At 38.1% G+C, this 23237-nt stretch overlaps 1 protein-coding gene across 1 annotated transcript in view; it reads right to left on the minus strand.

Moving 5' to 3' along the window:
- Window positions 1-23237, minus strand: part of NAA15 (N-alpha-acetyltransferase 15, NatA auxiliary subunit) — a 74487-nt gene that overhangs the window by 7646 nt on the left and 43604 nt on the right. Inside the window, exons 11-17 of the mRNA XM_081091638.1 lie at window positions 21548-21717; window positions 19744-19896; window positions 17546-17674; window positions 15723-15936; window positions 11535-11728; window positions 5824-5932; window positions 2671-2769 (exon numbers count right to left, since the gene is read on the minus strand). Coding sequence (XP_080947764.1) covers window positions 2671-2769; window positions 5824-5932; window positions 11535-11728; window positions 15723-15936; window positions 17546-17674; window positions 19744-19896; window positions 21548-21717 — 1068 coding nt within the window. The remainder of the gene's footprint in view (window positions 1-2670; window positions 2770-5823; window positions 5933-11534; window positions 11729-15722; window positions 15937-17545; window positions 17675-19743; window positions 19897-21547; window positions 21718-23237) is intronic.

Consider the following 23237-nt stretch of genomic DNA (forward strand, 5'->3'; position numbering starts at 1 on the left):
GGTTAAGAACTATGGTGGTGGCTTTCAAACTTTGCCTATAACCAAGTATTTGTACTCTAATGAATATGTATCCTATATACACAAATTATGTGAAGCTAAAGTTTCACAGAATACTAATCACTTACTTTGTGCAACACAGGCTGATATTTTCTACTTTATTTTTTATTGTAGGTTTTTAAATGCTGGTAATGAACCCTACATTGCTTTCATTGTCTCAAAAATGGGCCACTACCCTAAGTTTAAAATAAACTGAACTATTGGGTAGTAAATATTTAAGTAAAATATTCTACACATAATTAGTAACTGAATAATTTATTGATATTGCCCTTTGTTGGTTAAACAGCATTTCTTCTATCATTCTAAAGAACTGGGTGGTTCAAATATAGGAGCTACTTGTTAAAGAATTTAGCTTTACTGCCATTCTGGCTGTATATTCAACTTGATTTAAAGGGTTATAACAAAGTTGCCCCAATTTTGTGTCTCTGTTTAAGTACACACCTGTTCTTATCAATGCTATTAAGCAGTCTACCCAACTTCTTGAAGGCTTTTTGAAGATAGTGAATCTTTATCAATACAAATTATCACTGCTTTCCATATTAAAATTTAGTCAAAATAAGGATCTCTGTAAATCTCAATGTCAGCTGAACACTTGGAGAAATGGGAATAGCTAACATACATTTTAATTTTCTGAAATAACTTGCAAGAAAATGGTCACAATCCACACACTCATTAAAAGCAAAAACATTTAGAAATGCCACTTTTAAATCATATTTAAAAGAATGTCTCTAATTCCATGGCACTTATGTATAATTTTACTGCCTTTCAGGAAAGAATAGATTATGCAAAAACAAAAGTGTGACCCTGGTGAGTGTTGCTCAGTGGTTGGAGCATTGGCCCATCCACCGAAGGGTCTTCGGTTTGATTCCTGGCCACAGGCCCAGTATCAGGGTTATAGGCTCCCATCTCCCACTCTGGTTGGGACAGTGCAGGAGGCAACTAGTCAATGTGTCTCTCACATCGATGTTTCTCTCACCCACTCCAATCTCTCCAAAAATCAATGGGAAAAATTATCCTCGGGTAGGATTAACAAAAAAAAAAACAAAGCATGTATGTTACTTTTGAAAATAGTTTAAGTGCATTCCATCCTAACCAAGAATGGATCGGTTATCTCTAGCCTTAACTTTCTGATTCATGATTTCAAAGTTTTTTAATACAAAAAAAAAAAAAAAGACCAAAAAGAAACTTATTTTCTCTAAAAACAGCAATTCCTTCTTCTATTTTGTATAATGTGGTATATTATTTACTACTTTCTGAATTTAAAAAGATTGAGGAAAAACATTTCTATGATTCCATTTCTATAACAGGAATCATTTCTTTGACAAGCATAAATGTCTATTATTTATATATATATATATATATATATAGCGCCTAAGTGACCGAACAACCACTCGAACATTCGACTGGTAGCTATGATGCGCACTGACCACCAGGGGGCAGATGCTCAACACATACACACACACACACACACACACACACACACAGAAACATTGAACAGACTGATGAATCTCAGAGGGAAGAGGAGAGGGGGGAGGGCAGGAAGGGATTAACCAATGATCTTATATGCATACTAGAGGCCTGGGCCAAAACCGGCATCTGACATTCCTTGCAGGGTCCCAGACTGCAAGAGGCACAGGCCAGGACAAGGGATCCCACTGGTGTAAGCATCCGTGCACCGGGCCTCTAGTAATTTAAATAAGGCTTTACTTTTTCCTTTGAAGACAAAACAATGTTCTTAATTGGGACAATTTAGCAATTTTCAAAACGATTAAAATGCCTGGTTTAATCTCATTATTTTATATAATGAATGGATTTATATGAGCCTGAGTATTTAAGCAATGAGATAACTAATAGTATTTCTAAATTCTGCAGGTTGTTCTAGTAAAAATTCCATTTCTCCTTCTCTAATCACTTAAAAACCAAAACAGCACTACTTGACTATAGGAGTGCTTTATCTACATTTAAAGCTCTGTAGTAGATAGAACAATATGAAGACTTGGGCTCTCATCCCTGCCTCATTACTGGTTATCTGTTACCTTGAATATGTAATTTAATCTTTAATGGTCACAAATTTCTTAAATATAAAATGAAATAATTAGCATAAAATTCCACCTTTCATTCTCTAAAATTCTGTAGTTTTACTTCACATTAAAATTAATGTATGGAATCTTATCAAAATATTTGAAAAGTACGATTGTTTTAAAGTTCTTTTTAACCTATATATATTTAATAACAAAAATGATATGACTTAACTGTGCTAAAGACAGGTACATAAGGAGATAACCAGTCCATTTCAAAGAGATTCTTAAATTTCAGGACAATTTACTAAGAAGCTTATATAATAACATATGATTCAAAACTTCAATTTACATGTAACCTTTTACAAACAGAAACAAAGGTAATTCGCAAATACCTGAACTGAACAATTCTGTCAAAATTAAGTAACGTTTTTTAGCACTACCAAATAAAGACCTTCAACACAAAGACAAGAACCCTGCTTTGGCCTCAGTAATTTAATATGCAGTGGTTCTAAAATGATTGTTTATGATGGTAAACTTGTACAGATCACTTATACAGTCACAAATATTTCAGAAATGGGAAACAAAAACATACCAGTACTAAAGAGTCGAATCATACACTCATGAAGCCAGGGATGACTAGAATCAATAGCAAATGCCCTCTTTACTGATTGTAGCATCAAAAGAAACTTTTCTATAAAAAGAAAAAGTGAGATATATTTTTATCATTTGATAAAATAAGATGCGCTCTTTTGGAGAACTAAGACCTTACAAATAGAAAAACTAATTTACAGTCAATCACATCTAACCTACTAAACATATGATTGAAGCCAATGAATTCCTCAGATTAGCAATGTTAGCTACTATTTTCCATACAACATTCTTTAAGAAAAAAGGTTTTATGAAGTACAAAAAATTTAGATAGCACGCAACAATATTTGAACTAATGCCATATAATCAAGTCCACTTCAACGAGATTCTTCAATATCAGAACAATTTACTAAGAAGCTTATATAATATGATTCAAATCAACGGAAACAAATCTGAAGCCATTTCATTTCCTAACACCCTTTAATCAAAATAAAGGGATTTTCCTCACTACGTAAAAACATCAGTGAGCCCTGGTTGGTTTGGTTCAGTGGATAGAAAGTCAGCCTGTGGACTGAAGGGTCCCAGGTTCAATTCCAGTCAAGGGCACATGCCCCAGTTACAGGCTCAATCCCCAATAGGGTGCATGCAGGAGGCAGCCAATTGATAATTCTCTCTCATCATTGATTGCTTCTCTCTCTCTCCCTCTCCCTTCCTCTCTGAACTAAATAAAAACATATTTTTAAAAAATCATTGTTTAGCCAAAACCGGTTTGGCTCAGTGGATAGAGAGTCGGCCTGCGGACTGGAGGGTCCTGGGTTCGATTCTGGTCAAGGGCATGTACCTGGGTTGCGGGCACATCCCCAGTAGGGGGTGTGCAGGAGGCAGCTGAACGATGTTTCTAACTCTCTATCCCTCTTCCTTCCTCTCTGTAAAACACCAATAAAATATATTTTTAAAAAATCAGTGTTTATATGCTTAAAACCATCTCCTTTGTTGTGTTTCCTCACATGTGTAATGGTTTCCTTCCTACCTGACTATTCTCTCCTGTCAATCCCTGGCTCTTCTTCCCCCTGAAAGGTAGAGTTTTCAGTGATGTTCTAATCTCTATCTATGCTGTTCCCCACTCACCCTCTACCCCCATGTTCCCAGGCTTCAGCAGTGCTTCAACCTGTTGAATGGAAATCTGCAGCAGAATACTCCCTGAACTTCTATCATCTATGAATACCTTTGTTATGACTTCCCTAATTTGGCACCATTCTCCAAATATCAAAATTCAAAACCCCAGGCTTCTCTGACATTTTCTTTTCCCTTACCCTCAACACTCAGAAAGCTAAAAGCACTGCCATGCCCTTTGTCATGGCCCATTTCACTCTCCTGCAGTGGACTGTCAATGCTGAGAGCCCTTCAGAGGTTACTACAGCATAGCCAAGAAGCCAAGTGAATGGAATTTAGATTGCCCTTCCCCACTCTAAGAAATACAGCTGTTGCATTTTATACTTTGGGACTGATTTAAAAGTACTGGTTTAAAGGGAGTTGTAGTAACTGTTAAAAGTTTAAAATTGCCGAAACCGGTTTGGCTCAGTGGATAGAGCGTCGGTCTGCGGACTGAAAGGTCCCAGGTTCGATTCCGGTCAAGGGCATGTACCTGGGTTGCGGGCACATCCCCAGTAGGAGATGTGCAAGAGGCGGCTGATCGATGTTTCTCTCCCATCGATGTTTCTAACTCTCTATCTCTCTCTCCCTTCCTCTCTGTAAAAAATCAATAAAATATATATATAAAAAAAAAGTTTAAAATTACTGTACTATTTATTAAACTTAGTTTCCAAATTATAACATAATCATTGTGGAAAATAGAAAATATAGTAGAAAATATTTTAGTCATTCAAATTCCACCTAGAGATAATCTCTGTTATCTTTTATCAATTTCTGCTTGGCCACTTTTCGATTGTACATACCCCTGTAAGTATCTTATTAAAATGAAAATGAAGCTATAGTTAGTTTTATGTCCTATTTTCAAACAATTATATATGGCAACCTTTCCCTAACATTACAAATTACTTTTGGTAAACATGATTTTTAATGGATACTCTATAGAGGTGTCATTTTATTCAGTCTTTTTTAGGACAGTTACACTGTTTGGAAACAACCTTCTATTGGATCTTACTAACCAGTTTGTCTCCCTTCAAAACACATCACCTTAATGATAAAATTTTCTTTTTCAATAAACCACTGGGATTACTCCAATTCAACACCATAAAATCTTCTTAGTATCTATTATCTTCTATATAATAAAAACCTAAGCAACCATTATGGCGGAACAACCAGAACAACTGGTTGCTATGATGTGCATGGACCACTAGGGAGAAGACACTCAACACAAGAGCTGCCCCCTGGTGGTCAGTGTGCTCCCACAGGGGGAGCGCCACTCAGCCAGAAGCCGGGCTCACAGCTGGTGAGGGCAGCGGGGGTGGTGGGAGACTCTCCCACCTCCACGGCAATGCTAAGGAGCAGCAAGCCGAGCATTAAGAAGCAGTGAGCAGGTGGGCGGTAAGGAGCAAGGGGTCCCGGACTGTGAGAGGGATGTCCACCTGCTGGCTTAGGCACTCTCCTTTCAATTTTGTGGAACAGGCCTCTAGTATATAGTATAAGCATTCTAAACTTGGCAACCAAGACCTCTCATTTATATTTTACTGGCTCAGGCAATATAGCCAACCTCAACATTACCATATTTACACACACTTGTGTTTTCTTAACAAAGCCTCTTCCCTTCTACACATCTTTTCTTTCAGAAATAGGAGCTCCCCTTCAAGATACACCTAAAGCATCACATCTTCTATTTTTAACAATAGCTAACATTTATTAATGCTTACTGTGTACCAGACACCATTCTAAGTTCTACATGTATTAACTAATTTTATCCACAGACACACATAGGAGCTATTATATCTGACCCTAATCCTAGTTAAGCATTTACATCTATTGTGATTTTAATGTCCTAGAAAAGATAATCATACCCTTGTACCTCCCCACATTTCGTGCAGAGCAGGCAAGCTGAACTGGCATTTGCAAATAGTGGTGAGGCTATCGGAGTTGGGAGACTATATCTAAGAAATACAGTGATCAATGTTATCAGGGCCACAATATCCTAATTGCCTACCTTTCCTAAAGTAAATCTCAAAGGCAAAAAGATGAGTTTCTATCTTGTTCTTCACCAAGTTCTTCAACGGTGTTAAAAATTTAATAGCTTCTTCCAATGGAGTTTCAACCTAACAAAGATAAAAGAGATTATACAAATGGAAACAAGATTGGAGGGGTGGGGGGGTGATGTTACTCTTTCTATTAAAAACACTTAAAAAAAAAAAAAAAAAAAAAAGCTCACCCAAGAATAGCTGTCATATTAAAATTCCCATAATCTGAAGAAGGGAGATTTTGAACTCTACAGTGGATTTTAACCATAGAAATTATATTACCTCTGGATAGAAACTATCCAACAAGTAAGGAAGAAAATGCAATAGAACTAGGGAAAGAAAGACAGTAAGAGAAACAGGGAAGATAACCATTAAGGGGAAAAAGAAGGGAGATGTGAAATAGGATAAAGGGGTATGAAAAACACTGTAGAGATCATTACAGAATGAGTGAATATTGTTTTTTAACTCAAACAAAGTGAGTATAATCAAGCTATTAAAAAAATAGTATAATATCCATTCTGTCTTGCTTTGTTCCACTACAAATTCTACAGAAATCCATATTGTTCAAATACCATATTAATGGTGAGATGGTATTTGAAAAAGATTTATATTTATAGAATTCTGTTTCTACCACCTTTTAGAAATTATATAAATGTCATATGAATTACATACTTGTAATCATTACTGGACAGGTATAATGTTTACTATATATCTGTGCTAGTGTTATACTCTTAAACTGAATAGTAAGACAAGACTATTCTCTGTAAACTGGGGTAAGAGTGTAGAGCAATATCATATACATCAGAAGAGCACTGAACATCTGTGTTCTATATTTGCCCTCTCTCATCATAGAAGCGGTGACAATTTATCCTCATTGGAATATGGATTCGCCCTATCCACCCAACATGCACCTGCCAATTGTACACAAACTGGCCAAGGAAATTATTTCACAGCATTTAAAAATAAAGTTAAGCAATGAAGTGTTATCTATGGGAGTTGCCTTGTACCAGCATGTAAAGCAGCTGGCATTATTCTGAAGGATACATGCTCTAAACCAGAAATCAAAACATGGTACTACCACTCTTAACAGCTACAGATACTAAGAAATAAAGGAGGAAATAGGGGTCCTCATAAGTATACCTTTCTCACACATTTGTAAATATTTTACTTCTTATTCCCATGATTCTAAGTTCTACTGAGTTGGAATTTGTGGTATACCGTGAAGAAACATCTACCAAGGAAAGGAAAAGAACTGGAAACTGAAATTGCCACAGGTTTACATCAAGCTTTTCATGACTGAAATGAGGATCACTTAGATATGGCTGCTACTGAAACACAGAAACATCCCTGGCCAGTGTGGCTGTTGGTTAGAACATCATCCCATGACCTGTTCAGGGACCATACCAGGGTACATATGGGAGGCAACCGATCAATGTTTCTCCCTCACATTATGTTTCTGTTTCTCTCTCTCTCCAGAATCAATGAAAAACATATCCTCAGGTGAGGATTAAAAAAAAGTGGGGGGGGGGGGGCGCCAAGGAATATAGGGAGGTTGAATAAATACAAGAATTATACCAACCAAAATCCCCTCAGACTCAGTTGGGGCCCCTATGTTTACTGAGTGGAGTAATGGATAGAACTGCCAGCATTATTCATACTCTTTTTTGCCTCAAAGAAAATTCACATTCAGTCATGAAGATTTGAATTTACTTAAACAAATGTAGAATGTAACTGTATTTTGATGGTCAATGTAAGACATTTATTTGCAAGGGCAGTTTTGATCATATTAATTTACAAACTAACCTGAAATCTAATCTGTGTTAAAATACATTGTATATCTCCCTACATTCTCCAGCATAACAACAAAAAGTTTAAAAACTATTAAACTCTATACAGACAGAATACTAAGGACTCATTACCCCTGATAAGGAATGCATGTGCGTGCACAAAAGGGAAGAAAAATCCAGCTGAGATGAATGCTGGCTGAAGGCAAGGAGAAACATGGGAGGGGCGGTGCAAGAGAGAACTCATAAATGCCAACTACTACTACCCAGTGACATTTTGGAGAAACAAGAAACACAGTGTCCACCAAGACTTTAGATTTTATATTCCATTAACTGAGTATGAAACTCACTAACTAAACCTCTTCCAATTTTCCTTTTCTCCTTAAAAGGAATTACTAACTTAGTAATACTTTTATGTTATATATCAGTGGTTCTCAACCTTCTGGCCCTTTAAATACAATTCCTCATGTTGTGACCCAACCATAGAATTATTTTCATTGCTACTTCATAACTGTAATGTTGCTACTGTTATGAATCGCAATGTAAATATCTGATATGCAGGATGGTCTTAGGCGATCCCTGTGAAAGGGTCATTCGACCGCCAAAGGGGTCGCGACCCACAGGTTGAGAACCGCTGTTATATAACATCCTCAACTGGAGACACTAAACTTACCATTTATCACAGGTAAGAATGCTGAAATATAGGATCACAAAAAAGCAAATAGAGATCATAGGCCCGGATATGGCAGGTGCTTTTAAAGTGGCCTACAATGCCAGCTCTGGTTTTGACAGCTTGATGTAATTTGGCACTGCAACCACATTGAGGATATGGATAAATGTGGTTGATATTAGATGGGGGGCATCTTGGAAGCAGTTATTCTAGGAAGAGTGTTATGTGCCTAATAGGTAAGAATAGTATATACTGAAGAACAGTCTATGAAACTGGGTCCCTTCCACCAGGCTTCTTCCTAATGAAGCACTTTTTGTAGGCATTATTTTGTTCTGAGACTCTACAAGATTAGATTACAACTTGACATCTGGCCCAAACCAGCCATAACAGGCTTGACACAAGGCAAACCCTAGTCTATAAGGAGGCCTGGTACAGAATTCTGCTTTGCGGGGGTACTCAATCCAAATAGATCTTCTCTTTTAAGACCTATAATGCAAGATGTGAAGAGTTACAAAGGAAAAAGTCATTAAGGAAAGTCATGGTTTAGAGAGAAAGCAAGTAGAAAGAATAATGGTGGCAGGCAGTCAGTTATGGTAGTAAAGTAGTGGTAATAAAGCTGAGGATAAAAGTGGAAAGCCCCTGAAGCTGATATTATCCCTGAATAACTTTGCAGCTCTCCATGAGGCCTAAAAGGTCAATTTTCTTTCTTTTTTTTTTTAAATCCTCACTGGGAGAGTGAGGATATTATTTCCATTAATTTCGAGAGGGTGGAAAGAAGGGGTGGAGGGAGAGGTGGAGGGAGGGAGGGAGGAAGAGAGAGAGAAACATCTTTGTGAGCGAGACACATCCATTAGTTGGTTGCCTCCCACACACACCCCAACCAGGGGCAGGGATCAGACCTGCAACGCAGGTACGAGCCCTTGGCCTGAATCAAACCTGTGACCCTCTAGTGAGCAGGTCAATGCTCTAACCAACCACTAAGCAAAGCCGGCAAAAGCCTAAAAGGCCTAAAATTTTCTTTGTTTACTTACTTGTATACCCTTCAAATAAATTCCCCCAAACAATAAAAAAGTAACATCTTTTTTTTCCTAGAATATATACAATTATTCGTGAAAAGGTGTCAATATATTATTTATGAAATCCAAGCTAGATTTCTATATAGTACTTAAATAGCAATAATGCTATATTACTGTCCATCTTCTCTGGTATACTTCTAAAACTATTTTCTAACTCTATTTGTTTGGTATTATAATTTTCCTTAGTTTTAAAGCATCCAACGATTTTTGAATTTTTACTTACTAGTAAGGCTAAAACTGAACCCTAGGGCAATGTCCTCATTACTATATTGCTTTAATATAAGAAATTATGCAATTACTTTTACATGGAGTAGGAGGATGTCAAGGGCCACAAGAGAAACTGCATAGGTATGTTATTAATCAAAATGGCTCATGTGACAATGAATAGCTTGTCTCGGTTTCAGCTAAGAGATTAGATTTAACCCTTTGCGGTCATATTAAATTTGAACATGGGTGTCGTACTGGTCGGAATTAATTTCCATTGAAAGAGCAGTGATATATAACATGCAAGATTGTGAAGGATAAACAAGATTTATTAACTCTTTTTTGGAACTACGTCACTACTAGTAGAATCACTACAACCGTTATCACTTTCTACGTCAGAGTCAGTATTCAAGGTGCCAAAATAAAACTCTTCATCGTTACTTTCAGATTCGCAGTACACTTCTTTCGGTAACTTTCTTTTTGCCATTTTGGAGTTTTATTTTGAAATATCTTAACAAGCGAGAATGCCTAATTACAGTTAAACGTAATTTGTAAAGCTTTATTTGAAATTCTGCGAAGTATCTCCGAAGCTTGTCGATTTCTTCACTCTCAAAAGGCGACTGACACGCCACGGTGTTTTGCATGGCGAGTGTGGAACGACCGCGTTTGTTTATATTGAGTTTCAACATCTCCGATTTGTCGGGGCAATGTTTTGGTTCGTGACAAGGTCGCTTAGACACTTAAGAGCTTTCAGAGAAATTATGAACTGATACATGAACAAATACAGTTAAGATTCGTACGGTTCCTTGCTGTGGTGGCTGAGAGCAGACATACAACTGGAACGGTAAAAAAGCTTTGGTGGCTGAGAGCAGACAAACGACCGCAAAGGGTTAAATAACAAAGTCCAGCCCCGGCTGATTTGGCTCAATGGATAGAGCATGGACCTGCGGACTGAAAGGTCCCAGGTTCGATTCTGGTCAAGGACACATGCCCAGATTTCGGGCTCAGTCCCCATTAGGGGGCGTGCAGGAGGCAGCCGATCAATGATTCTCATCATTGATGTTTCTATCTCTCTCCCTCTCCCTTCCTCTCTGAAATCAATAAAAATATATTAAAAATAATAATAAATAAATAAATAATAGCGAAGTCCGATGAAGAAATACTGTAAACTGACAACATGGGTTAAAGATACACATATAAAACTCCCTTTTTAACAAGTGATTCCCTATATAAAACCTTGCCAGTGTGGCTCAGAGGTTGCGTGTTGACCCATGAACAAAGAGGTCACCCGCTGATTCCCAGTCAGGGCACAGCCCAGGTTGCAGGCTTGTTACCAAGGTAAGGGGCTTACAAGAGGCAGCCAACTGATGTTTCTCTCTCATCAATGTTTCTCTCTCTCTCCCTCTCCCTTCTTCTTAAAAAAAAAATCAATAAAAACATATTTTTAAAAAAGTTGCCAAGATATAAAAGCATGCATGTTTCCACTTACAACAGACACTATATTCTTTATACGTATATTTTCGCTAGCCCTAACATCTCTTCCTAGTAGAGAATTCTTCTAGTCCCATTTTACAAATGAAAAAAAAAAAAAAAATCAGAGAGGTTAGACATAGGGTCCTAGACACACAGTGAAATGTAAGAACTGATATGTGGACCCAGATCAGAATGACTCAAAAGCCCAAACTTTCCATTACACCATCTAGACCAGCAGTCAACAACATTTCAGACCACCAGTTGGCGACTGCTGATCTAGACTACACTGTATCAGGATCGTTATTTCAAGTTTTAAACGTGAAATGTGATCAAGGAAGAAAAAGATGACTAAACTGAAAAATGATTTTTTGCTCTAAAATCTATAACAAAATGATTGACCAAGATACTTTAAAATGACAATAGTTGGTCATGAAACTTCACGCAATCATGCTATAAACACTAGTATCAAGTACCTTGGCCAGTTTCTCAGGGATAAGTTCTTCTTTTGGACCTCCAATTTCCTCATCATCGTCATCCTTCTTCTTTTTCTGATTTCTCTGCTGCTTTTCTTTTTCTGCATTTTTTTTCTCTTCCTCTAGCTGGGCTTTCTTTTGAGCTCTTCTTTGTTTATTACGTAGTTTCTTTAGTTCTTTGTCAGACATGTTTGCTGTAGGCAATAAGTGTTAATTAACAGAATTGTAAGCCTATTAATCAGATTAGTAATGATCAATTATTACTAAATATTCCCATACAAACTCCCATAAATATTACATTATCCATGTTCATATGCCAGTGTGTACCTAGCCTTTTAATGGCTCCACAATTTGATAGAAAACCCTGTAAGGGCTTAAAAAATTTTTTGAAAACAGAAGGAAACTTGGTGCTGTAACCACAGCAAAGCATAAAAGTTCCTACAGCAATATTAAACTACTTAACAATTCTAGGAATATAACAAGCTGTTTCATATCTCTATGGTTTTGTACTATGCTTTCTCCTAGCCATGCCTTCTCTAACCTTGTCAAACTCATTCTCCACTCTGTGCTGCCACTGACAAATAAAGCATTGTTGCTTTATTTGATTAATAACAGAATGGGGCAAAAGTAGGTTTACAGTTGTTCGTATGAAAATAAAATTATTAGTAAGTAATAATACAAGAATACAGTTTCATGTAATCACAACAGTAAGCCTACTTTTCCCCACCCTGTATTTTGCTTGTCACAAAACTTGATGAATACATCTGTTTCTGATTTAGACTGAGCAACTTGGTGGCAGAGACCGCGTCTTATTTGTAATCTTTGTATTCTCAGGGCCTCACAGCATACCAAAATACACAAAAAACACGAAATATTTGCTAATGAACTAATGGTAAATTAAAAAATGACAATGAGCCTTAGCTGGTTTGGCTCAGTGGACAAAGGGTCGGACTGTGGACTGAAGGGTCCCAAGTTCGATTCCGATCAAGGGCAAATACAAAGAACCATCCTAAAATGAATGTGTAAAGTATATGTATACATAAAACTCTGGAAATTAAAAATTGTGTATAAAGGAAACAGCACCTTTTATAGGGATAACCATTTGAAAGGAGATAACCTTTGGGTAGGAGGAAAGTGAAAGGAGATTTCTCATATTTGTTAAGGATATTTCTGAATTGTTTCAATGTTGTGTAGTTAATTGTGTATTATTTGTACAATATGAGGAAGAGTAGAAAGCCAGGATGTGTGAACAAAAAGGTAAACAAAATGTCAGGGGATCTCAGCTCTCAGCTTCAACTGTAAATTGTCCTGTAGAATCTTACTGGTATCTTTTTTGTACTTGAAACAGGTAGCAACAGATTCTAGTGAAATCTGTACAATGATTTCAATGTGTGACCTTAGAACTTTCTAAACTGTTCTTGCCTAACAGGAAATAAAATTTAATAATGAATTAACAACAACAGCCGAAACCGGTTTGGCTCAGTGGATAGAGCGTCAGCCTGCGGACTGAGAGGTCCCGGGTTCGATTCCGGTCAAGGGCATGTACCTGGGTTGCGGGCACATCCCCGGTGGGAGATGTGCAGGAGGCGGCTGATCGATGTTTCTCTCTCATCGATGTTTCTAACTCTCTCTCTCTCTCCCTTCCTCTCTGTGAAAAATCAATAAAATATATTTTAAAACAAAACAAAACAAAACAACAACAACAAAAATCCAAAGGTATTTAGCAGTAGGAAGAATATACAATGCAAACAACTGTAACATCAGAAGAGAAATAAATTTAGGATTGAAGGAAAAAAATCTTACACACTCTTTATGCCTCAACTCCTGTAACATTTTTGTCATGAGTCACAAAGTATTTGGACATACAATTAATTTATATCCTTCTACATGTATGCTAGATCATTTTCATTCTGAGGTTATTTTCCAAATAATCATCTAAGCAAGATTTCTCCCTACATACACTGACACCCTGCCACGAAAAAGGCATGTTAAGCCTGGCCGGTATGGCTCAGTGGTTGAGAGTCAACCTATAAACCAGAAGAAGGGCATGGTTCGATTCCTGGTCAGGACACATGCCCGGCTTGTGGGTGTGCAGGAGGCAGGTGATCAAGGATTCTCTCTCATCATTGATGTTTCTTTCTTTCTCTCTCTCTCTCTCTCTCTCTCTCTCTCTCTCTCTCTCTCTCTCTCCTTCTCCCTTCCTCTCTGAAATCAATAAAAATATATAATTTTTTAAAAGGCATATTAAAAACTGGTCAAATAATAAGTCACTGAACAATTTTAGTAGCTTAATTCCAAGCTGGCTTTTCATTTTCAAGCAATATTCATATTTTAGTAGGTTAATTACAAATTATTAAAAAGAGGAATAACTAGCCCTAACCGGTTTGGCTCAGTGGATAGAGCATTGGCCTGTGTACTGAAAGGTCCCAGGTTCGATTCCGGTCAAGGTCATGTACCTTGGTTGCAGACACATCCCCAGTAAGGAGTGTGCAGGAGGCAGCTGGTCGATGTTAATCTCTCACTGATGTTTCTAACTCTCTATCCCTCTCCCTTCTTCTCTGTAAAAAAATCAATAAAATATATATATATATTTTAAAAAGGGGGTCTGGCTCTTTAAAAAAAAAAAAGAGGAATAACTAGACATACTGGCAGTCAATATTAATGTAGAATGCCAACATTATTTATATAGTTAGCAATTTACAGTACTGGAGCTAGCAATTTACAATACTGAATAAACCAATTATTAAATGTAAAACTCATGGAAGTAAACTTCTTAAAAGCTAATGATCAGTTACAAATTAAATTCTTAACTTTTGAAAGTATAAAGTAAACAGTATTTTTTTTTAAAAAAAAAATATTTTTATTGATTTTAGAGAGGAAGGGAGAGAATCATTGATCGGCTGTCTCCTGCAGGCCCCAACTGGGGATTGAGCCCACAACCCAGGGATGTGCCCTTGACCTGACCCAAACCTGGGGCCCTTCAGTCTGCAGGCAGATGCTCTATACATTAAGCGAAACAGGCTGGGCAATGGTCGGCAAACTCATTAGTCAACAGAGACAAATATCAACAGTACAACGATTGAAATTTCTTTTGAGAGGCACATTTTTTAAACTTAAACTATATAGATAGGTACATTGTTATTAACTTAATTGGGGTAACCCTAAGGCTTAGGAAGAGCCACACTCAAGGGGCCAAAGAGTCGCATGTGGCTCGCGAGCCGCAGTTTGCCGACCACGTGGCTAAGAAAACAGTATTTTTCTTTTGTTGCTTAGAGAAATTCACAAAGTGACTGTCATCATTTTCTAAGCATGTATACCTTCAGTATCTTCTGGATCCCCCCCAGATATCAAAACCCCCAGATACTGAAGTCCATTATATAATGAAGCAGTATTTGCATACAGGCTACAACATGGTATAACCAAACATCACTTCATTTACATGGGTTCAGTATAGTGCTTGGCACGTGATAAATTCAAGTTTTACTATTTGAAACTTTCTGGGATCTCCCACTTATTTATTTGTTTGTTTGTTTATTTATTTTAATTCTCACCCAAGGATATGATCCTATTGATTTTTATAGAGAGAGGAAGGGGGAGAGAAACACCAATGTGAGAAACATTGATCAGTTGCCTCCTGTGCACCTGACTGGAGATTGAACCTACAATCCATTTATATGCCCCGATCAGGAATCAAATCCAGGATTTTTTTTAACATGGGATGATGCTCCAACCAAACAAGCAACCCAGCCAGGGCCCCCTTCATTATTTTCAACCCATGTTTGGTTGAATCCACAGATGCAAAACCCACAGATGTGAAGGGCTAGTTATAATATCTTCCCAGAGAATGCTTAAGAAACTGCTCAGGGCCGAAACCGGTTTGGCTCAGTGGATAGAGCGTCGGCCTGCGGACTGAAGGGTCCCGGGTTCGATTCTGGTCAGGGGCGTGTGCCTTGGTTGCGGGCGCATCCCCGGTGGGGAGTGTGCAGGAGGCAGCTGGTCGATGTTTCTCTCTCATCGATGTTTCTAACTCTCTATCTCTCTCCCTTCCTCTCTGTAGGAACTCAATAAAATATATTAAAAAAAAAGAAAAGAAACTGCTCAGGAAAAATTTATATATTACACAAAAACATAAATACACATACTCATACCACAGCAAACAATAAGAGTTCTTTGTATATCATACCATACCTGTATCAGCTTCACGTTCTTTATTCTCATCTGTAAGGGGGTTGTCATGAAGCTTCAAGTAGATCTCTATAGCAATTCTTGCTGCCTTGAAGTAAAATGGATGCTGTCGAAGTACATCTTCTAATTTTAATAAGTCCACATATGATCTAAGGGTAATCTTCCTCATACAGTATGTATGAAAGTCAAACTGGTCATCAGTGATTTCTATAAAATGCTAACAAAATTGTCTTTTTTATTATATTGAAATAGAGCAATACCAAAGAAAACAACAAAACTCAAAGCCTTGGAATTACCTATGACCTAAGCATAAAAACTTTAGTAAAATAACAAAAAGTTACAATCATTCAATATACTAAACACTTTGCAAATAAGCAAATATAATTGGCCATCACCAATTAGCAAAACATATGGCACATACAAAGCACTGAATTACTTGTTGGATGAAAAGGAAACACAACGCTTTAAAACGAATTTATTCCTTCCTTAATTATCCTATATAATAAAGAGCTACTATGCTAATTAGACCGAATAGCAGGACAATCGTCCAGACAACCTTCTGGGCAAAGCCAGGGCTGCAAGGGCCAGCCAAGGCAGACAGGGCTTCAATGGCTGAGCCCCCTGCACAAATTTCATGCATCGGGCCTCTAGTACTTAAATAAAGCTATCATGACAAATCAAACAGTATACATAATGATGTAATATAGTAAGATTTGTATAAATATTCAGTTTTTACATTTAGAACAATTTTGCTAAGTATTATAATATTCAGTATCTGGTAACTTTTATAAGGATATAAATCTTAATGCTATGAAATAGTAATGCTAGTATGTAGAAATCAATTAGCAAGTAAATCAAGCAATCAGAAATGAACACAATTCAACTAAGCTCTGGGGTTCTCTACTTAACGAAACAAGCATGAAATTATATAACCTATTTTTATCTGGAAATAAAACACAAAAAATAATCAAAAGTGAAGAGGACTACAAAAACAATGAATTTATAAAAAATGAGGCATTACATAGGCTATTCAAATATTGTAAAAAGGCTTCTAAGCTCCCATCTCATAAATATCAAGGGAATATGGTATCCCTAATCAAATCTATGACAAACAGGTTTCTAGGATAACTTAATGAACTTTGTGTTATTCAAGGAACAGCAGCTATTTCAAAGAAACATTAAAAAAATCAATGAAAACATAAGATACAAACTTTCCATAAATACTTTTACATGAACTCTTGCAGGAGGAGTAGACAATGGGAAAGTCTGCAAAAAATGCAGCCTATAATATCCTATCTAATAAAAGAGTAATATGCAAATTAACCATCACTCCAACACAAAAGATGGCAGCACCCGGTCCTCTCAGCCCCGCTGGAGTCCTCTATTCTTGGGGGCGGCCGCTGAGAACAGGGCCTGCTTGGCTGTCACCCGCAGTGACCTGGGAGCAGTCACGCAAGACCCGCAGACAGCACACAGTAGGGCCTGCTTGGCCGTCGCCCACAGCAACCCGGGAGCAGCCAAGTGGGCCCCGCAGACAGCAGAGTGCCACAGGGAGCAGGCCTAAGCTGTCAGTAGGACATCCCCTGAGGGCTCCCTGATTGGAGAGGGTGCAGGTTGGGCTGAAGGATCCCCATCCACCCCCTATGCACGAATTCCGTGCACTGGGCCTCTAGTTTCCATTATAAAGACTGAAAAATGTAAATACCAATATTTAGAAATCACTTACTGTAACTTATAAAGAGAAAAGAAAAAACAATAGGATTTACCCCAAATCTTTAATATTTAAGAGAATTAAAATAAAAAACTCATATGTTCAGGGTACTTACTCTCTCAATTTCATGACATTTCTTAAGTGCTTCACCAAATTTATTCATTGTCTTATAAGCCTGGGCACATTCTGTCTGGAACCACATGCACTGCATTTCATTCAAATTCTCTACCGCTGATGTTCCTTCCTATGTGAAAATCACACATATTCAAGAACATTTCTTATCTAATACATTATTCTACCACAGGATTTCAGAAAAAGACGGTCAAATAATCTGAATTCTTTCAAAATCATTTTCTGTTTTTTAACCCATTCTCAGATTAAGAGGGAATAAAATGTGAAAGAAACTGAAATTATATATATTTTTTTGAAATTATATTTCTAACCACACAAAAAAATATGTACCTCTGTAAACAACTAATCAAAAGCTACACTAATAAAAGACAAAGATGTTAATTGACCATACCTTCGCTACACCCACCAGCCAATCAGAATGACTATATGCAGATTAACCCAACCAAGATGGCGGTTAATTTGCATATTCCGGCTGGGAGCAAAGACTGAAGACAACATAGAAGGATGCCAAGTGCTGCAGATGGGAGCAAAGTAGAGGCGGCGGAGACAGGAGCAGAGCCAAGGCAGCAGAGGTGGGAGGCAGGAGCGGAGCCAGGGTGCTGCGGGCAGCTGGGGCGCGGTGGGCGGCAGTGGGAGGTGGGAGGCAGTGGGGAGGCAGAATAGGCCCTTGACGTCAGGGAGGGGTGGGACCTGAGCACTTGGCGCAGAGGGATAGGACAGGCTCCATGGGAGGGAACAGAGCGGAGCTGCGCTCACACTCAGCCTCAGACTTCAATTTCCTGGTGTGTCAGGTGGCCCTCCCCGCCTTCACCGGGTTGCAAGGTTCAGCTCAAAAGACTGAGAGCCTCCAGGGTGGTTGGGAAGGCATTGGGGGGTGGGGGGACGGTGAGGCCAGTGGGCGAGCGGATTGGCTGGAGGTGGGGCAGCAGGGCTCCCAGACTGGTTGGATTTGACAGGGCGGGGCTAACCTTTGAGAGGTGGGAGGGGGAGTGTAAGGGAGTGTGTACTCGCGTGCGCCACCGGTCTGCCGGCTTTACTCTTGTATGGCAATTGCGGTGGCAGTGGCGGTTACTACCCAAGCCCAGGTGGAGCAGAGGCCGGTGGAGCAGAAGAACATCCCGGCATCCCGATACCAGATGGCGTGGCCTGCGGGTCATGGCCAAAGGGGAGGGCGCCAAGAACGGCTCCACAATGGGGCTGCTGCCTATAGGCATCCTCCAAGTGGGTGAACGCCAGGCCCAGGGAAGGTGAGAACCTGGCATCCAGTGGAGGGCTAGGAGCGGCAGTGTCCACGGAGCATGCGAGGTGTCGGTGGCGGTGGACATGGCCCTGATGGCAGGCTAGGCCTAGGGGACCCTACACGCTTATGATTTAATCGTGCGCTGGGCCTCTAGTATCTATATAATTGGGGTTGGAGAGTAACTTAAGAAACAGAACACTAGGCACATAGCAGGTACTCGATTTATATTCATTTCCTTCAGCCCTAAAAAAATTAATCTGAACATCCATCAATATAAATCAGAGTTAAAAAACCCATTGTACAACCATCTAAAAGGTAATAATGTTTTATACTAACATTGATTTGTTTTTTGCTGATAAGGTGATTTAATTAAAATCACATTTTGATGTTAAAAATATTAGAAAATGCCCAGCCAGTGTTGCTCAGTGGTTGAGCATTGACCTATGAACCAGAAGTTCATGGTTCGATTCCAGGTCAGGGTACATGGAATTGATCCCCAGTAAGGGGCATGCAGAAGGCAGCTGATCAATGGTTTTATCATTCATCTCTCTCTCTCCCTCTCTCTCTCTCTCTCTCTCTCTCTCTCTCTCTCTCTCTTTCAAATCAATAAAAATATATGTTTTAAATATATATCAGAACCAAACTTTGAAAATAAGTAAGGTATACAAGTATGAACTGTTTTTTAAAAAAATATATATTTTATTGATTTTTTTACAGAGAAGAAGGAAGAGGAATAGAGAGTTAGAAACATTGATGAGAGAGAAATGTTGATCAGCTGCCTCCTGCACACCTACTGGGGATGTGCCTGCAACCAAGGTACATGCCCTTGACCAGAATTGAACCTGGGACCCTTGAGTCCACAGGCCGACGCTCTATCCATTGAGCCAAACCAGTTAGGGTTGAACTGTTTATTCTTAAGTAAGAATATTAGCTGTACAAACCCTTGTAAACTTGGAGCACATTTCTTCAGCCTCCTTTATCAGATTGGCTTTTAGCATATATTTTGCACACTTGGAGTTGATAAATCTGTCTGCTGTGTCCAAAGCCTGGGCCTCATCCATCCATCTCGCAGCTTCTTTAATATTCCCAGCATGCTTACAGGGTACAAAAACAAAATAAACCCGTCAGTATGCTAATATTCCTATGCAAGTAATTAGTTACCTATTGATATATGACTGAAACCACAAATGAAAGAAAGGTATTCTTCTGACTCATCAGTGCAGATGCATAAATTCTGCTATAAGTTCTGATACCTTTCTGACCATGTAGAATAAAGACTCTCTAATAGTCAAGACTTATTTTAATACTAGAGGTCCAGGGCACTAAATTAGTGCATGGGGTGGGTGGTTGAGGTGGGGTGGAGGGAGGGAGGGTGGCCCTCAGCCCAGCCTGCACTCTCTCCAATCCAGGACCCCTCGGGGGATGTCTGACTGTCTCTCACAATCTGGGACCACTGGCTCCTAACCGCTCATCTGCCTGCCTACCTGCCTGATTGCCCCTAACTGCTCCCCTACAGGCCTGATCGCCCCTAACTGCTCTCCTGCTGGCCTGATCGCCCCTAACCGCCTCTGCCTCGCCCTACACCTGAGACCCAGGATTCCCTCCTCCAGCTGGTTGTAGGCACCCAGGACCCAAGCTTCCCTCCCTCTGGCCGGCTGCAGGCACCCAGGGGGTGGGAGGCTTGTCCCTCTCCTGGGCTACAGCCTGGCTGGTCCCCATTCCTCTCTCCCCAGTGTTGAGTGTCTGAGCCATTATGATGTGATGGTGTGAGGGCGTGATGACCATTTGCATATTCGCTCTTCATTATATAGGATTATTGACTACTATTATAACTTCATTGCCAACAATATTATCTAGCACACAGTGAATACTCAAAAGTAATGGTTGAATCAAAGAATAAATAATAATTGAAATATTTACGTGAGAACAACATAATTAAATGTAAAGGTCATACTGGTAAAAGGCAAAGGGATGACCAATTTCTACCCAAAGGAACCATGGAAACTGATTAGGATCACTAGTGAACATTCCACAGTGATCCTCACTCTAGTTCAACTAACTAGTCCATTTGGCAAAGCCAGAAAACTAATGAACATAACCTAGATTTGAAAAGTGCTTTTAAAACATGACTTAATTTCTTTATTTTTGGTAAATAATTGGTTTACAAGCTCTTCCCCAATAAGTTTTATTATTAAATTATATTTGTATATTAATGTAATTTATTTTAAGATGATACTAAAACATATGATTAGAAATTCTCATACAAGACCCAAGAATTGAGGAGGCAAAAGATATATGTAAAATTCATTATAGAATCTTTAGTTTAATTTCATTAACATTACCAGATACTGATATATGATCAAACTCAAATGTTAACAGAAACAAGTATTTCACAGCAAATATAATTACTTTTGATTACCTACTCTCTTATTACTTAAAACCAAGAAAATTACCAGATACATATATATGTGAGAATGTATGAAAATATAAAATAACCACATATAAATAACCATATATGTGTCTATATATATATATATATATATATATAGATATGAGTGGTCCAATTAGCATGACCATGACAAGTGTAACAGTAATCAGACTAAGAATGTACTATGCTTGGTACTTCATGTTTTATGAGCTGTCAAATAGTTATTGTTCTTATAGCATTAAGAATCAATAAAATATAGAAAAAAATTTCTAAGTCTTGTTACTCTATAAGAAAAAAATAAAGGAATAGATTTTTACCTTATAGATTTTAGCTTTCACAAGAAAGAGTTCTATCAATGTAGGTGTACTTTCAATAGCGGTATTTATGTATTCAAGAGCGATAGATGGCTGACCAATTTTGTCATAATGTTGTGCCAAGTAGTACTGAACCCAAAGTAATGTGGTTGGCGGTTCCTCTTTTCCATCATCTTTAAAAAGTAGGGGAAGCAGGTGGAAGAGTAAAGAAACCAAGATTAGTCATTATACATATACATATTTTATATATATGTGTATATACACACACACACACACACATATCAAGAGGATACCCACCTCAAAATGGGCATTCTATCTTTATTAATAAAGAAAGTAGTTTGAACCATGTCACTTATGTAGCTAGCTGTAAAATTACCCCTAAATGTACTAGTATAAGATCTTTGGATGGGATCACACTTTCTTTTCTGGAACACTACAGCACCTAGCCCAATGCCTTGCATTTAGTAAGAACTTTACATAATAAACATGGTGGGTAAATGAAATCAAAGATATATTACCTAAAGGAAACTGAAAGGGGTGGGGAAAGACAAGTTGTACTAGAACTATGAGTGTATTGACCAGGAATTTATATATGAGAAAAGAAAAAAGAAAAAAAGGCAAAATAAATTTTCCATTAATGTGGAAAAAAAAGAAAGAAAACAAGACCAACTGTTTAATTGGTTTTCTCAACTATGTACTAAACTATACATATATATATTTATGATGTGGTTATTTTAAATTCTGGTGATTATAATATTCTTAATATATTTTAATATTATGGTGAATATGCAACAATTCATAATTGGGGTAGAATAAAAACTATACCCCCAAAAAAAGATAAGTAAAAATACTTATTCTATTTCATAATTTAATTTTTATATACTCATAAGAAAATGTGTAAGTTAAATACACAACCCACACATTAAAAAGTGCTTTTTATAACACAAATTTCTAAAATCAGAGAATTGTTCTTTGCTTTCAAAGAAAGCAATAGATTGCTTATTTTTTCCTGGTAAAAGTACGATGGCTCAGTGAACAAACAATAGGAGTGGAACTCACCAACTCCCGATCTGATAGATCTGCAACTAAATGCTGCATATTCTTGGGCATTTCATTGAACCTCTTCCACATTTGTAAAATATGTAGAAAAATGCTGATAATCAAAGGAATATTATGATGATTAACCAATGAAACCATGGTAACGCCTTCTAAATAGTATTAAAATGAATCTGAGACCTAGAAATTATGATCAAACCAATAGCAATGAGCACCCCAGTTCCCATACTGGGCTTTCCCACTGCAAGAACCAGGGCTCCTTGGGAAAAAACAATTGATTCCAGGTCCATTATGGACAGTGTACAAGATAAACTGGAAAAAGAAAATTGCAAGGAAGCTATCAACTACTACCATGGTATAAGAAGGCTGGAACCATTGAAACTGCAATGACTTGCCCCAGCTGATTTGGCTCAGTGGATAAGAGCATCAGCCTGTAGACTGAAGGGCCCTGGGTTCGATTCCAGTCAAGGGCACATGCCCCGGTTGTGGGCTTGATCCTCAGTAAGGGGTGTGTAGGAGACAAATAATCAATGATTCTCTCTCATCCTTGATGTTTCTATCTTTCTTTCCCTCTCCTTTCCTCTCTGAAATCAATAAAAATATATTTTGAAATTGCAAAGACTTAAAACAGCAAATG

This window comes from Myotis nattereri (genome assembly GCF_964212035.1).
Source record: "Myotis nattereri genome assembly, chromosome: 5".
Taxonomy (NCBI): domain Eukaryota; kingdom Metazoa; phylum Chordata; class Mammalia; order Chiroptera; family Vespertilionidae; genus Myotis; species Myotis nattereri.